The 17,551-nt window shown below is 39.1% G+C and overlaps 1 protein-coding gene and 1 long non-coding RNA gene across 7 annotated transcripts in view; both read right to left on the reverse strand.

Moving 5' to 3' along the window:
* LOC124379639 overlaps positions 1-5,307 on the reverse strand; it is a 38,014-nt gene extending 32,707 nt beyond the window's left edge. Inside the window, exons 1-6 of one of the 6 annotated variants that reach the window (XR_006924466.1) lie at positions 5,147-5,307; positions 4,974-5,060; positions 4,326-4,483; positions 3,155-3,199; positions 3,010-3,053; positions 1,939-2,322 (exon numbers count right to left, since the gene is read on the reverse strand). This is a non-coding gene — a long non-coding RNA (uncharacterized LOC124379639). Of the gene's footprint in view, positions 1-1,938; positions 2,389-3,009; positions 3,080-3,154; positions 3,200-4,325; positions 4,484-4,973; positions 5,061-5,146 lie in introns of those variants that run through there. The other 5 variants (XR_006924469.1, XR_006924468.1, XR_006924470.1 and 2 more) reach the window with 5 other exon arrangements.
* Positions 5,308-10,943: 5,636 nt separating this feature from the next.
* The window catches only part of lgr4 (leucine-rich repeat containing G protein-coupled receptor 4), an 80,553-nt gene continuing 73,945 nt past the window's right edge, over positions 10,944-17,551 (reverse strand). The window contains exons 15-18 of the mRNA XM_046840440.1: positions 17,096-17,221; positions 16,744-16,841; positions 16,464-16,514; positions 10,944-14,944 (exon numbers count right to left, since the gene is read on the reverse strand). Of these exons, the coding sequence (XP_046696396.1) occupies positions 13,611-14,944; positions 16,464-16,514; positions 16,744-16,841; positions 17,096-17,221 (1,609 nt within the window). The 3' untranslated portion in view covers positions 10,944-13,610. The remainder of the gene's footprint in view (positions 14,945-16,463; positions 16,515-16,743; positions 16,842-17,095; positions 17,222-17,551) is intronic.

Genomic DNA, 17,551 nt, shown 5'->3' on the forward strand with positions numbered 1-17,551 from the left:
CACTTGTTCAATTATGATAAACAGAACAAGGCATACAGACCAGTGTGTGGTTGTGTGTTATTTAGTAAATAAAAGTAAATTATCATTCTGGATTAATCATTTTGTCAGCATCGATACAAAAAATAAACAATTCACAGTGCAGGTTGGTCCCCACAATGAAGAAATAACAAAAATTGTGTGTAACATGGGGACCTCTACAAAAATAATGTGTTCAACACATGCGTGACAGAGTTTCTATTTGGCTATATATATATATATATATATATATATATATATATATATATATATATATATATATATATATATATATATATTTTTTTTTTTTTTTTTACAAGCATGTAAGAACTTTCGAAAAGCAGGTCCCCATAACTTGTGTATGTATGTGTGTGTGCATGCGTGTTCTGTACACACACTGAACATTAAGTAAAGGACCTGCTTTAAAGAGTTTTGACTTGTGAGCTTTAATAACAAAAGGAATATATATTTACATTTTTGTTTAAATTTTCATTTTCACATGTACAGTATGGTGTATGTAAGTACTAAGAAATTATACTTGTGTATATAAGTATAGGTACTGTACAGAAACATGCCAGGTGAAAATTAAACATTTCAAATATACCCAGTCATTAAAAAAGTACAAATTGTTTAGGGGTTTTTTTTATATTATTTTAACAAATGGAAAAAAATGTCATGTTTATTCCAATCTATAGCAAATCCACAGCAACAATGATTGTGTAAAATGATTCAGTCTCTGTTTACCTTTAGCAAGATTTGGATTTGCTAGCTAGCCTGTTAGAGTGATTAAAAGTGACGCCTCTTTTTCCACAAGTCTTCGCTTACTCCAGCATATTAAAAGGTTTTACTTAGACACTGTACATCCAGGGGCGCTTATGCTCAGGTTTCATCGTGCCGACAAATGGCTTATCTATATTTAAACACACACATATAGCTTTAGCACTAAAACCATTGCGTAGCAGGAAAACAGCCGGTGATGAATTACCATTATTTTTTAGAGCTTTTTTCTACATTGACAAACTTGGTTTTGTTCAAACATTGTTCATAAGAGACTAAAAGTAACTAGAAATATAGGATTACTTTTCCAAATGTAATCTAAAATACAACTCATCAAGTATTCTTCACCACTGCTGGTAGGTTTTTTTTCCTATTTCACAGAATAAATAATACATTACCGTGAGGGTGAGAGATGTTTAGCTAGAGGTAGCAAAGAAGGTAACATTGCTGCCTCAAAATTCTAGCATTCTAATCCGAGCGTGCGAGTTTCCTCAGGGTTTTTAAAGTTTTCTCACAAAAGTGTTCCAGTAGTTGGATTGGTTAGGCACTTAGGGGATGCATGTGTGCATGGTACCCTTTAATCTACTGGCATTTAACGTACAATGTACGGGCTGTTTTTCATACATCATGTCCAGTGCTTTTAAGCTCCAGATCCACAACAATGTTAAACAGGATGAAGCAGATACTGAAGTTTGGTGAAAATAGTGCTAGCTTATATTCATTTGAAAACTTGTCACAGTGATAGGGGAGCTGCAATTGATCTCATGGAAAAAAAATTCTTTTAAAAGTATAAAAGAAAATGGTTTTAATCAAGTTTAGATTTTTTAAAACAGGATATATATTATTTAGTAAAATTGTAAAACGGTGACAAATGTTTGTGGTTCTGGATGTGACTGGAAATGTAGTGTATTGATGGAGTCAGTGGAGTCAGGAGTGATCAGATTGCAGTTTAACACCACACACACACACACAGGCATTAGAAAGGCCGCAGTCCCTAGACGATCACATGCGCTACGCACCTGTCACCAGCTCACCACGGATTTCACAACACTCTTGCTTTCACCTCTGTCTCTATAGAAACCATAAACCCTCACTCACAGGGGATTAAGGTGAAACCCAAAATTCCACAAAAATTGCAGACCCAAATGCATATAGTACACATTTAATCATCATCAAAACTAATAATACTTATTCATGTATTTAGTGTGTGTCAATTCTGAGAGCCATATCATGAATACACAAATGCATTCCATACAAGAGCGTCTCATACATCTTAAAACATGTTTCCCACTAAACAAATAAAAAAAAAAATGGTTGATGTAAATGCTTGCATTCATTTTTTAAAAAAAAATAAATAAAAATGATGACGCAAGCACAGTTCTAGGAAGTGACTTTTGTACTGTGCTGTATGATTTATGTTCTGTAAGGGGAAACTGTAGTTAATCCTCTGACCTCAAACACGTCAATGAGCAGTTTCCCCTGGACTTGGGTCTGGCATGGCATCGCTGTGGCACGGCATAGCAGAAACTCCTGCCGGAACAGAGTGTATGTGCCGTTATACATTACACCATTGCACTGCACCTGCCACAACGGCACCTGTTACAGCAATGCAGGATCATGTGATCACTTGATAACAAGCTTTAGAGCCTTATGAAGACAAAACCAAAGAAAAAAGTTCTATTAGGATGCTTGTGTAAAGCTTTGAATCTGGATTACAGATACATAGTTCATGGATAATGGTAAGGAAATTTTTCATCCATGAAACTAGATTCATTTTGGCTCAGAGATTTGTACTATACCCAGATTGGGCTCAGGTACTCCAAATCTGGATTTATTACACAAAAGTTTGGTTTATTCAGAAAAGACTAAATGTTTTTATATCACCACCATTCCTAAACTCAAAACCTGTATTTATCTTGCTACTTGCTCGATTTTTCATTAGCTTAAATTTCATGTACAAAATATGCTGCATTAATGTTAATGATCCCTCATTCCTATTAAAAACAAAACAAAAAAACAAACAGTATCAACTAACTAGTATGTTTCCTCTCGCAAATAAACACCCTTATCACCAAGTCCTTTGGGATCAGCCTGAGCGTTCCACACTCGCTCTAAACAAAACGTCTTGTGTTAGACCAGTCATGGTTTGACAGTGAGCCTTTGACAACTAGCAGGAAGTGACTGAGCTGGAGTGTTTCCCCGTGAGCCAGATCTCACCTTCAGCTGCTCCATGAGCCTCGGCATAATTAGCTGCTCGCCGTCTGTGCAAACAATCAAGATGGCAGAACTGCCACTGTGAATTAGCGTGTAACATTAGCTAAAGCTAATCTGCTAGCACAGTCATGCTCAACGTTCCCTTTACCTCCTTTATGTCTTGTGATGTAAGTTAAGTGTTTCGTCAGAGATGCTGCAAGGGGCAGAGGAGAAGGTTGTTGGGGTTATAAAATGTTCAAAAGATTAGGAAATTAACTGTTAAGTAGTCTAATAGCTTTTTTTTAAAGATTGTTCTCTACACTGTACTTCTGAAGATCACATCGAAAAGTAGTCAGTATTTCTTTTCCTTTAAGTTTTTTGTGGTAAATTTGACAATAAGCACAATTCCAGTTTACAATCTCTGTTTTACAAGATCATATAATCCAGCTTTAGAGCCTTATGAAGAAAAAAACTAACAAAAAAAGATTCACTTGGAAGCATGGGTTCTAGGGGCTGTATCAGGGCTAACGTTAAGGACACTTGTCGTCCATTTAGCAAAACCATGTGGCAAAAGTCACAAGTATTTATCGATTCCTTGTGGTATTCAAGTTGAATTTATAGCCTTTTTGACCTCTCTTGGAGCTTACAATGTCTGTCCACTAACATGTTTTTGGATGCTCGGAACCTTAACTAATTTGGTTTAAAATTGATATCTAGTGTTGTGCATGAAAGCATAGCAAGCTAGTTAGCTAGTTAAGGACATTACCCCAAAAATGTATATAAACCCCAGCAAAAGCAATAATTTTCCTTCAACAAGAAAGTGCCTAATGCAGCACAGTGTATTTATGCCCTTGACAGTACATCAGCTGTTTGTCTATAAACAGTTGTGGTTCCTTACATCACACACACAGGATATTGAGTCTGTCAAAGCATCTTTTTTTCCCTCTCCATATTGTTAACCGTGAAGTGCCTGCGTCTTGTGCATGCAGGAGGGGTATCTGATAGCTTTGTGCTGCATGTTGTGTTCCTGCGACATGGTTTTCCTGATTCTGTAAATATTGTATGCCGCCAGTGGAAGTGAATTCATCCAGCTTGAAAAAGCTGAAGTGCGTCATGCAGCAGGAGGCGTGACGTGTACTTTCTATTTAGAAAGTCTGTAGTGAGTTCTTTACAATTACTCCGTCTGTTCGATTGCAGATTTATAACTATTTATGCAAATGAATGATATGTAACCTTCTCGTGTGGCAAGACATTAGAAGACATACAAGGTGCATCACAAGCTTGGGACTAACTGTTTACTAGAAAGTTATTTATTTATTTATTTATTTACACACCATTACCTTTCAAATAGTCTCTGCACAGCAATACAGTGCTCCCAGCAATTCTGCCCCTTCAAGAATGAGACCTGGAAGCGTGTCAAGCACCTTCTACGATTCACGCTGGTCTACAGTGGTGTCAAATCTGACGAGTGGGGCGGGTGCGAAAGATCACGTAGTTTCTGGCGAGAAAACCACATGTGTTGAGAGCTCAGTGACTGAGTGTGCACGAGGTTAGAAAAGCAGACGTGGTAACACGCGTATTCAGAATAGCACCAGTTGCACAGCTCACAACGTACACAGGACAATGTCTTTTGGCACATTGACTTAAGGTCGGTGCTCCCTGTGACTGTGCATGCAGCCTTGTGCTGCCATCTGTTGGCATTTTAATAAACTAGTTTCTGAACTTTTTGATACCACCAGGTATTCAAATGTTTCCAGGTTACCATGCATGCGCATTCACACACTAATTCATAACTAGGTGCAATTTACCACTACCATCATATTTGTTAAAACCTGACTTCATTCGATTTAAATTGAATCTCAGATAAGCTCTCCAATAACATGGTGTGTATTTTGTCATGCCAATATTCTTGCTAATAAACACATTGCCTTGCATAAGTGTTCCCCCTTTTAAATCTTCCATGTTTTTCTCAACAGTATCCTTTTTACCTGCAACTGTTGGTGTTTCATCTCTACCTTCATATCCTCCTCACAGCTTTTTTCCAGGTTCTTTCTTCGATTATGTCATGAATGGATCTGATGGTAAAGCATCATACAATGTTCAAGCTTGCAATCTCATTTTATAACCAAACTTTAATTGATCATTTTCCTGAACTACTTACCATTTTTCTTTTGCTAGCTTATTGATCTTGATGTTTGTTTAGAGAAGTTGTTGATGTTTAAAAACCTCTGGGGGCTTGAAGGTCTTAAGATTGATTTCTTCTGAAGTCAAACGACACCTTGATTACCCACAGGTGAACTCCGTTCTACTTGTAATGGCTGCTACAACTCATCTAGAGGTTTCCTCACAATGGGGGACCTACACAATCATGTTTTTAAATAGGTTTGTAGACTCGCTTAGATTTCAGTATCATGAACTAATGACTCATAATTAACATAATTTCAGTTGTGAGATGTAAAGAAGCAAACTATGGGAACATTTGGGGGCTGCAGGGTACTTTTGAAAGGCACCATAAGTATAAGGCTGCTATATTGTATATCTTATAAGATATTTCAGTGCAATAGACTCATATCTGACAAAAAATCAGACACTTGCTTTTTTTGAGCAGAAGCATATTTAAAGGATTTTGCTCTCCATCTCAGAGCATCTATAATGTATAGACAATCTTTTGGTGCAATGGGATGAATAGGAAGTGGGCAGACTGCTAAGCACTTGGCTTGTGGGCACAGTCTCTACCAGTTTATCTCTGGCTTTCCTACTTTTTCACTGCCATCATTTCTTTAACCAAGATGAAACACTGGCTCTCTGAATGCTAATGGTTTTTCTTTGTTTTATTCTATGCCTCCAGTGAACCTCTATCCAACACCATACTTTGCCCAGACATTGCACTAGAGATTTTTGTTGGACCTGCTCCTCTGCTATTGTTCCTTAACTGATTGTTATTAATTTTTTTACATGTTAATGAGTCCATTTATTGAATCCTTGTAAAAGTCCAGGCTATAGTAGAACCCTAAATTACGTCTTTACAGTCTCATAATCCGTTTAAGTTTGAAGCAGTAGCTCTGTCTGCTTCAGTGTGGGTTTTTTTCTTTCCTCGACCCTCTTTTCATCCTTAACGCGTCATTTAGACTGCACAGTATGTTTCCATATAAATCATAGATTTAATAAACAGCGAATGAGCACCATAATTAAAATGCACATAATTACGGCAAGGCTTTTTTTTTTCTTTTCTTTTTTTCAAAGTCTATGACAAATCAGTGCTGTCTGCTTTCCGAACACTTCATCCTTTTTGTCTGGGGTTTTAATTTGCCACTTTAGCTGTTGCATGAGAGTCTTCGCGCCGCTGCTACACCCCACATCATTAGCAACGTAAGAACTGTTCGACGGATAGAAGCCGGGAAATGAAAAACAGTCTAGAATTGCTATATGCAGCTTATGATGCAGGCTTTCTAATTCTGCACTTATGAAGTAGGTTAATCAAATCAGCGCCCACTTAAAGAGTGCAGCGGACATGCTGATTTGTGAATGGAAATGGCAAAATTCTTTCTGAGAGGCGCCAGATAGTTTCTTACGGCTGGCATCTATTCTTACTGAGAATAGAACGGAGTATTGAGTTATGTCTGCGTAAAAATTGCAGGATATTATTAGTTACATTTTGAAGCAACGTTCGGTTACGTCAAGTGATGAGCAAGGAAAGTGAAAAGTCTGGGTAAAAGGCCTTTCATCCTCTAATATACATTAGAACTTTAAAAACATGCATTTACAGCGTTCATGATGCCTTTATTGAGAGTGTCTTATAAATATGTCATTTATATACAGCTGAGCAGTGGCATTTTGAACAAGCTGGGATTAGATCCCACAACCTTCTGAGCAAAAATCCAGTGTGCACTGAGCTACCATTTCCTAAAGCTCATAGGCATGTCGAGTACATTACATTTATATTTATGGCATTAGGCAGAACCCCCCCTTATCCAAAGTCACTTACAATTATGCCATTTATACAGCAGTTAAAGGTTAAGGACCTTACTCAAGGGCCCAGGAGTTTGGTAGTGCAGGAATTTGAACTTATGACCTTCTCATCAGAAGTCTGAATTCTTACTCACTAAGCTACCACTTCCTATACGCTAATTTATGATAAAAAATGTATAAATTAATAACCGATTGCATACGAGTAAAGTTATAAATGAGTTTTTTTAATATTTCAATATACATCAACATACAATACGTTTGCATTTAGTCGTTTTATATATCATTTGATGTGAAGCTAAGGACTGAAATCGGACAATCTAGCTATGTGATTATAGCAGTTGAGGTATCAGGTTAATTTTACTTCATGGCTGCACATTTCGGACAAAAATTCCACATTGTTACATTCGTGAAATATGCATCACAAATATGATTTGCCTCGCGTGAAGGATTCACCCCAAACATCCGGATCACTAGAAACATCAAAGAGGTCATTTATATTGCAACTTCTGAGATATCAGTACTGCCAGGGCTCAATGTTATCCTGATGTACTGTTTATTAAGCAGCTACTGTTTCATGCCTTCATCTTGATCAATGTTTTATTATGGTCAGGAATGAAGTACAGTGGATCTGAAGTCCATCATGGAGAAAGAAGATTCTTGGATGAGTCAGTTGCAGAGCTTCATTCGTACACTGGGTGCATGCTAAAGTAGCCAATCCACCTTGCTTCTCTGACTAATCCCCTCCTTACTCAGTCTCTGACTTTTGGTTGAAAGCCTCCTCTAGGCAGAGTCGCTATTGTGCCATATTCTTTCCATTTTTAAATAATGGATTTAATGAGGCTTTTTGGCATGTTTAAAGTTTGGGATAAATGCTGAATAAATCTTTTTCAGACCTTTGTTACCTAGATTTCTTTTATTGCCATCTTGGTCTTCATGATGCTATATTCGGGCTTATTCTCTTAAATAAAAGTAAAAAAAAAAAAAAGAGAAGAAAACACAGAGGACATCCAGGAACAGGTTCATTTCCACTAAAATCCCATGACTTTAATTGCACAATGGTCTGGTCCATTCAACCGGTTTCATGATAAATTCTGAAAAGTGGTTGTAGCAGAACAAATGTATGGGGTTTTACAGCAATAGGTGTGATTACTAATGCAATGACAACTTTTTTCAGTTAATATTTATAAATTATACACTTTAATATTACAGCTGTTTCATATAGTACTTCCAAATAAGTCAATTTTCATTTCCAGTCTAAGTGGAGTGAATACTTAAGAAAGCCACTGAAGTGGTGGTCTGGAAAAACCTGACAGATGTTGCTGTGGACTTGTGAATATAGCTTTGCATTGATTGAGCCACAAGTAAAGTCAGGTACTGTTCTCATTGAAGGTGAGGTGGTCTGGGGTGCAGTCATTGTGCCAATTCATCCCAATAGTGTTCAGTATGGTTGAGGTCAGTGCTCTATAGCAGGCCACTCAAGATCTGCCACTCCAACCCATGTAAACCATATCTTCATGGAGCTTGTGCACAAGAGCATTGTCATGCTGGAGCAGGTTTGGGTCTTCCAGTTCAGCTGAAAGGAGAATGTAATGCTACTGCTCCAAAGACATCCGATACAATTGTGTGCCTCTGCCTTTGTGGGAACAGTTTGGGGAAGAACCACATACCTTACTATGTTCATACAGTGTTAATATATGTATATATAATTCACATATCTATTTTAAAAGATGTTGTAGAGTGGATAAGGTTAGTCAAAGTCACTTGTAGGCGACGAATAAGGTCGGGTATAAAGATAGACATAGTAAATCAATAGATAACAGTTAGTTTTAGACAAACAGCATGTTGGCGTCTTTCAGTGCGATCGAAATAGGAGTCTTTAGATGTGTTTTTAGACTTTCACTTCTGAAATGTTGAACATAGAGAATATATATATATGGGGGGGGGGGGAGAAGCTGTGCTGTGTTTAGTGAGCATGTGTAAAGAGACCTCCAGCAGCCTCTTAACAGTCTGAGCATCGCTGCCACCTAGTGCTGCCACATCAAAGCAGCTCAAAGACTTTTTGTCGATTGAAGTCCTCGCTGCGTTTTCTTCCTTGTCAGAATCACTAATTACATGTTGTATTGCCTGTCGCAAGTCCTACATCGAATTGCACTGATGATTACATTAGTCTTAGTAATCAGTCTCTTCCCGGCCGGTGCTGAACGGCAATGCAAACGGCCTCGTGTTACCCCCTGAGAGCATTAAAGGTAGCACAGAACCCTGGCAGCCCATTCGGCTTCTCCCTCTGCCTAATCAAAGCCATTCGTTCTCCACTGACAGCTAGGTTCTACACCCAGAGTGATTGTTTAGTATGCTTTCGACAGGACAGATAATTCCCTTCTGTCATGAAGACCCAAGATCCGAGCGCCGCGCTCATCACCTGATGGAATGGAACATAAACGCTGGATGGATCCAAAGAGTTCATTGTGACAAATGAAGGCTCTGTCCACATTTCTGCAGCCTCAGTGATCCATTACCCGAATCTTATAAAGAAAGATTTTACTACCATTAACTGTTGTAGTGGTGACAAAGCATTTTTGGCTGGTAGACAGAGGCTCTGTTTAAGTTATGGAATGCGGACAGTTCCTGCAGACAGCCGATCTCGAAACGGAGGTGAGCTGCAGGGGTTGTTCTTTAAATTTCTTCCCCTCACGAGTGTTCATCAGGGGTTTGATAAGGTGGGAAAAAGAATGACCACATTTCAAGGCTTTATTAGCAACCCCTCAATCTTCTCCAGGCGGTGTCTGAGGCCTTAGTGCTTTCACAGGTTCATGCTTTTACTTCAACACTGATGACAAAGTGTGGTTGGATATTATGCCAGTGTGGATCTCCAGTAGACAAAAGAGCCAAGAGGTTGTTTTTTATAGAGAACTGTAGCAGAACATACAACTGGGAACACAGACATCTTGACAGACATTTTTACAAAACATATTACAAATCCAGATGTAGATTTAGATCCTTAATGAGGATTAAAAAAAAAAAAGATCATCTCACTAAGAAGATATGAGGAAAAAACCTTGAGGAAAAACCTAACTCATCCATAATGTTCAGTAGCAGCACAGGAAAGTGAGTCATTTCCATTTCATGATAAATAATACTTCCATTCATGGCATTCAGTAGATGCCTTTATCCAAAGCAACATACAGTTATCTCAATCATATAACTGAGCAGTCGAGGTTTTAGGGGCCTTGTTTAGGGGTCCAGAGGCGGCAACTTGCTCACAACCTTCCAGCTAGAAGGTTATCTTATTCACTAAATATATATATATATATATAGCATTTCCAAAACTGCAGCTCTTGTGTGACGTTCCTGATCTGCAGTGGTCCAAGGAAGGAACAGTGGTGAACCCGCGACAGTAAAAAGTTATGCCTGATCGGTGTATAACATATTGTAATGCCTTCAACTATCGTGATATTCTAGCATATTATATAAATATTACAGTCATATCATTATATACAGGACGATACAGTGTTGCAGCAGGTAAAGAAAAAGATACTAGTAAGTGAATTGGCAATGTTAAGACTTACCCTCAGGTGTTATAAGCGTTTGTCTGGTGGTCCACATTGTACCTCTTTTTCCTCAGACAGATTCTGTATCAACCGGGACTCCTAACCAGCACTAAGTATTAACTGCAGCTGAACGAAAAGTAAAAGCTGTTAAAACAAGTCTGAGAGGGACAGTAATTCATGTGCTACATTAATAACATTTTACATTTCGCCTGCATATCAAAGGTTGTTTTACATCTTGAACACAGCTCAGCTCCTTATTAGGAGGTTAAATGGGGCTAATCCTGGTTTGTGGCCTTTAATTGGGCAGTAAGTGAAAAGAGGTCTGTTGGGGATTTATTCATATAGGCATGTCCTGCTGGCACATTCCTTACACCAGTAAAAGAAAGGCGCGTATGCAAAGAAATGAAGAGAGCGAAGAAATGAAAATCGAAACCAGCCTCATACATTAAGCAATTGACTTTATATGGTTTGCTTTACAAAATTTACTATATACCGTACACAATTTCCTCCCACAATTGGTATAAACTAAAAATGTGACTTTCATTCAGTGACAATACAAATGACATGTATTTACAGCGAGAGTAATCATACAGTCAACATACCACATAAAAAAAAATAAAAAAAATACCCACAAAGAGTGAGCACGCTCTCATACACACTGCACATGACCGGCAGCCACTACAATTAAAGAGGTAGCTTCCATGGTTAGACAACGCATCCCATTCTCGATTATACAAATAATTTACACTGCTCACAGACGAACGTAAAGACAGGATCACAAACAGACACATTTAAACATCTGGAATTTGTTAGTGACATTAATTGCTACCTCATTGAAGAGTTTACTTTAAACATCATCTGGTGGAAGCTTATTTGACTCACACAGACATAGAAATTTTATTCAGCTTGGATGCAAACATGCTTTGAGGGAAAAAAAAGGACAAAATTCATTCTGTGGAAAAGAAAGTGACATGGAAAGGAAGGGCACTGAAAACGAATTCTCAGTGATATAACACGTTTTTAAGACGACAACAAAAACAGCTTAAGATTCACTTCAACATCAGAGGGAAAACACACACGAATAAAGTCCACACAATACATGTTTGCTCTTTGGACCTGATAGTAGTGGAAGGAACATTTTTTTTTTGTTTTTTTAACAAGACTATTGTAATTATAACAGTACAAAAATAATCCAGTCACGTTCTTTGGGGATCGAGTGAGGGAAAATAAACTTCATGTCATTGGACAATCATCAAAACTGCTCATGCTCTCAAGCATCAGGTCCATCATGACCTTAGTGTTACAAGCCCCTAATTTACAAACATTTTAAACCAAACTGATCATGAAGTTAGTAGCTGTTTTTTGGGGTGATTTCCAAATAATAGCTGTGTCATGTATAAAATGTGATTACGATCGCATTATTGAACGAAATGCAAAAAATTTTATGTTGTAGAAAAAAAAACCCAGATTTTTATAAATGATAGCAGGAACGAAAAGAAAAATATACAAATATATTAGCAATAATAAATTTTAATTTTTTAAATCAAATGTGTTTGTAATTAATATGGATCATTTATAAACCTGTTCTCAAACAAACGAATATCGTGATTTTTACAGATGTATTGTTTTCTGTACAACAGATGTTTATTTGACATATACCGTATGGAAGGAGTCTACAGTGTCAGGACATTTTCAAAGCGACATAATCTGTGTTTTCCCGTTATATTAACTTTAACGTAAAAAAAAAAATAAAGAGATGCTGGTGAGGGGAACGTTTGTTTACAGCTGCTATAAAGTGATAAAAGGAAGGAAATTGTCATTTAACATTAGTAATAACTACAAATGGCTCAAATTAGGGCGTGTTGAAAAAGAAAGCTAATTTAAAGACAAGTTAATAACTTGCTGTTGGATGCTTTATTGGAAACGATTGATCTCTGTCATTCCGTCGTTAATCATCTTTTGGCAGTTCACTAAGAAAGTGTCTCAAAATCGTGAGATACAGGATATATTTAGTATTTTTTAATATTCCATATTTAATAGATGATCAGTATGTAGAAATACACAAAGCATCTACAAAGCTGATTATCCGTAATCCGTTGAGTCATTCAGGAAATCAGGGCCCGAGTTTCTATCTACATGATAGAATGGCACACAGGAAATTATAATACAATGGTCCAACCCTGTTTTATATACAGTACCATAACCACTGAAAATCACTATAATAGAAACAATTTGACATACATTTGTTTATAAATTAGGGTAGTGTTTGAAAAAGCCATTGCTAATATAAAAATCTACGGCTCTTACAGCTGAGAGAACTGGATCTCACGTCAAATCATTTGTGCCTTCGAAACCTTCAGACCACTTTTTCACCCCAAAGGCTCCTGCATGTGGGAAAGATGCACTGATCAGTGTGAGGGAATGGCTGCTGGCCAGTGATAAATATTAGCAGAATTTCCAGGAAAAGAGGCAATAAAAATAAACTCGCTCTTTAAAAAAACAAAAAGTATGTTATGTTACATTCTCCTTGACTTACATACATGAATGCAGCTACATGGGAAAAGTTCCCACACTTCCATCACACACTGAGGTCAACAGAACAAGGAATGGCAACAGTGAAGAACAAAAACCCAAAAAAAAAAAATTCTTAGATCGGAGACATTTTATCCCTGCTCAACAAAAACCGTTGCAAACCGAAGTCGTGTTCTGCCGAAAGAGTGAGAGGCGGGCAGGAGCTTTGTCTTCTTGAAGGATTAAGGAAGTCAGTCAGCTCGCTGCAGCCATGCAGACATGAATAAAAAATATTTTAAAAAAGCAAATCAAGTCTTGCTGACATCTGGCTCAGTGAGTCTCTTTCTTATTGTCAGTTTCCCTTTTTTATTTACTGACAAACACACACACTTTCACACACACTGATGTGTTTGAAAGAAAAAAAAAAAAGTGCTTCCTGACCAGTTGAATTTCTCTGGCTCCGGGGCGTGTCTCGAATCGCCCACTGTTCCCTGCATAATGTGCTTGTGTGTGTGCACCAAGTGAGCAGACACTCTGTAGTGAATGCGCGAGTGTGTGTGTGTGTGTGTGTGTGTGTGTGTACGCAGTGACTCATTCTCAGTCTTTTATGCTGGGCACGTTGTAAGAGTAATGCACTAAAGGTAAGCCGCGACTTTGACAGAAACACGCGCGTCCACACGCCTGTGCTTGCTCCGAGCTGTCCGATACGAAAGAGTCTCCCTCATCTGCGTATTCCGAGTGCACCGACAGAGTGCCGCAGTCTGCCCAGTCGCCCTCGAGACGCGAGCATGCAACCTCGCCCGCCGTCAGCGCCGGGCAACTATGCCACTTCACTAAATGTCTGCATGTGCAGGAGGAAGAGGAGGACGAGGAAGCGGATGAGGAAGAAGCTCTGGCTAGAAGAGCTGCCTCGCAGCGTTCGCACATGCCACATTCGTAGCCCAGTTCGCTCGAGACTCCACCTTCAACTGTCCCGCTCATACCTGCTGAACTGCCCCCGATGGCTTTCCCACCTCTCCCGAGTCGTATCCGCCCCCTTAGGCGGAGCCAGTCGTGTCGGAAGGCAGGGCTGAAGCAAACATACAGCACTGGGTTTAGGCAGGCAGACAAAGGAAAGAAGATCAGAGTAACTGATTTCGCCATGTCTGGGCTCCCGGCTGCACCCATTCCAGTCAGCAGTGGGGCAAACGAGAATGCTGCCACTGGGCAGAAGAAGATGCAGTTAGTAAAAATGAGCCACGCGACGTGCCGCACTGAACCTGCCTGCTCCGGATCGGCAAGCTGTGCACGGCCCAGACCGCAGTAGAGCCTTGTGTATACCACGGCGCTCAACAGATACGCCAGGGTGTTCAGCAGCACCAGAGCCACAGTCACACCCAAGCCTGGCGCCAAAGCTCCAGAGAACGGCAGGCACAGCGGAGAACCCTCTACTGCTCCTTGATACAGGCTTAAAAATGCCACTCCAGCTGCCAATACACCCAGAATTCCTGCAGCCAGGCCAAACTTCCTTCTCTGACCCTTCCGGTCACAGCTCCTTAGTGCTCCCGCTTTACCCATCAGTGCTCGGACACTGAGGCTGCGCTCCACAGAGGCCAGAGGCAGCACCAGGACAGCCCACTCGGAGGAGAACATGGCCAGAACACTAAGTGCCTGGCACCCGGCACTTGTCTCCCACCACACGCCATAGGATGCGAAGGAGCCCCAGGTGGCGGCATCTAGAACTACCAGTGCAGTCAGGTAGAATCCGGTCAGCAGGTTGGAGGAGGCCAGGATGGCTACGAGGAGGCGGGTGGGTGAGAGTGGGCAGCTGCGTGGAGAAAGTGTGGCAGCCAGGACGAGGCAGTTAAACAGCAGAGCCACCAGGCAGATGAACCATATGGTCAGGCGAATCATCCAGCTGCCAAGCAGGTGGGCACATGGTTTAAATGCTCCTGAGAGAGGAAACACAAACAGAGCTAAATGTTAGCTACAACACAGCAAAATTAACTTGAATATGGAATACTTGGATATAAGGCTGTGTTTTACAAGCGATCATTTGTGTAATGGTTTGTTTGGAAATCAGGGCTTAATGTGTGTCACCTGCACCTCACAGATTTTTAGTGATGGTCCATACAACTCTAAATAAAACCATTATATTGCCCTTCTGTTAGCATAATTCATCACCTTGACCCTAAACTTATTAAGAGAAAATTGACTCTAAGCAGATGTGTTACCTCAGACACCGTTAGAAAAGAATTATGACTATGCCATGAGAGCTTCCCCTAACATTTTTGGCTGTATTTGTGCACTTAACTAGCTAACTAGCATTTTTAGTCAGTTAAGTTTCCAAGCAATCAAAACATAGCATTTACCTGCAATTTGAACCCCTATATTGTTTTTTCATTTTGGCATGTATGTGTGTGTATCATCCATTAATATACTTTAATAATGTGTCCCTGTGAACACCTAGAACAGTCTTAAGTTTAGCTGAGGCAAAACGTAAACCCATTATATGCCAAATATGGAAAAACTAAAGCAGTCATGTTTATAATCAGGAGCAAAATACGAACTACGTGCCATGAATCACATTTAATGCCTGTGCTGCAGTTCGACTTTTAGCCAAGCCTGGTACAAATTTCCCGAGATATAGTTGCATCAATGTTCAAATGTGGCTATTTAATGGAAGCCCAATTTCCACAAAGGTACATTAAGCAGATGAATGTATGTGCAACACTGAACCATTTTACTGATATTATATCTCAACATCCGCTGATATTTTATAAATATATTATTCCAAAAATGATATATAATTCTAACTATGTTTATATAAATAATATATATTTGGCTGAAGTCTAGAAGAGTGAATAAACTAAACTCCATGAGAAAAAAAACAGTTTTCTGCGGAATAAAAATACATGTCTGACGTCTGCTTTAGTCTGAATTGGATAGGGGTCAAGCACAAAGCATTTGTATTGTCATACACTCTAGCAAAAGCGTATATGTGTATATGAGCTGCATTTTAAAAACAAGTTTAAAATATTTATTCGAGCTGACGTTATTTCTTTAGTTGATTAGTTTTATTTGAGGCAACCGTGTTTCTTTAAAATATGCGGTAAATAATATTGTTAATACACATTTGTAGAAATGGATATGACCGATAAATTAACAGTAGTCCAGATTTAAATTGTCACAGTGTCCTTATCCAGGGACCAGGTAAAGGTTTGATATGTAAATGTATAAAGAATATTAAATAATGATGAATTATGAATCCACATAATGAAGAAAAGATTCATGTTCCTTTTTGTTGCTAGTGTGTACTGCCCTAGCATTCATTATTGCTCTTTTATTACATTACATTAGTACTTTAGGGGACAGTTAATTAACACACACGGCTAACAGCCTGAAAAACGATGGATATCAGTGTTGAATAAATGTATGCTGAATAATTTACTATTAAGTTTGTTTACTGACCTGGGGAAGGAGAACAGTGCATAAGCAGTGGGGATCTCTCCATCTCCTCAACTACACCGTTACACACACACACACACACACACACACACACACACACACACAAGCAAACACGCACAGAAGGGACAAGCAAACATCATTTTAAACAACTCACAGACAACTTCTGGCACGTAAACTTAAACTCTGAAGGACAAATCTGTCCACTATGCACATGAGGCAGTGAGGCATTAAGTCAGAACTAAAAGAGATAAAAGTAATAGTGTGGATCTGAAGTGTGTCATACCCGTGCCTTTTCTCTTCTCCTCTCTTTCCAGAGAACCCGGTGTGTCATCACAGGCAATAAAAGCACAGCATTGATATGCATATGGCACTGATATAGACCTGCACACACACACACACACACACACACACACACACACACACACACACACACACACCTCACCTTAAAGAGAGAATTCACCTTAAACTGAAGTTTCAACGTTTGAAATTGTCCTTCTATGTGTGTCGTTAGTGTAATCAAAGCTGACCTCAGATCAAGGATGAAATTATGAACACATTATTCAAACCTAAATGAAGTGGGACATGAAGAGCTCTGAATGACATGCAATTAGTCACGGCTACTTGGCTCGGCTCACCTGAGCTTAGGAAGGCCGGCAGCGCTCAGGCTGTTCCTCATGTTCACGTTGCCTGTCAGCTTGAGTTGGTTCAGTGCGATTAGGCCGGCTGTAGGTATACTGGCTAAAAGATTCATGCTCAGATCCCTGGACAAAAGAAACAGAAAAAGAAAATACACACATTTTTATTTTGAAATTCTGCATTATAACCAAAAATATGCATTCTTAATACATTGGGGTAAAAATTGTATACCTCTTCCTTTTTTTTTTGGTAAAAAAAAATGTATATTAAGATACAAAATGCAGTTTTAAATGACTTTCATTTATTAAGGTAAAAAAAGCTGTTCAATCCTGCCTGGCCCCATGGTAAAAAGTAATTATCCATTAATAAAGAAAACCTGGAACAGTGGTGAACCTTTCCAGGAGTGATCAGCCGACCAAAATTACTCCAACAGAGCAACCACCGCTCATCCAGGA

Source organism: Silurus meridionalis, chromosome 26, assembly GCF_014805685.1.
Source record: "Silurus meridionalis isolate SWU-2019-XX chromosome 26, ASM1480568v1, whole genome shotgun sequence".
Lineage (NCBI taxonomy): Eukaryota > Metazoa > Chordata > Actinopteri > Siluriformes > Siluridae > Silurus > Silurus meridionalis.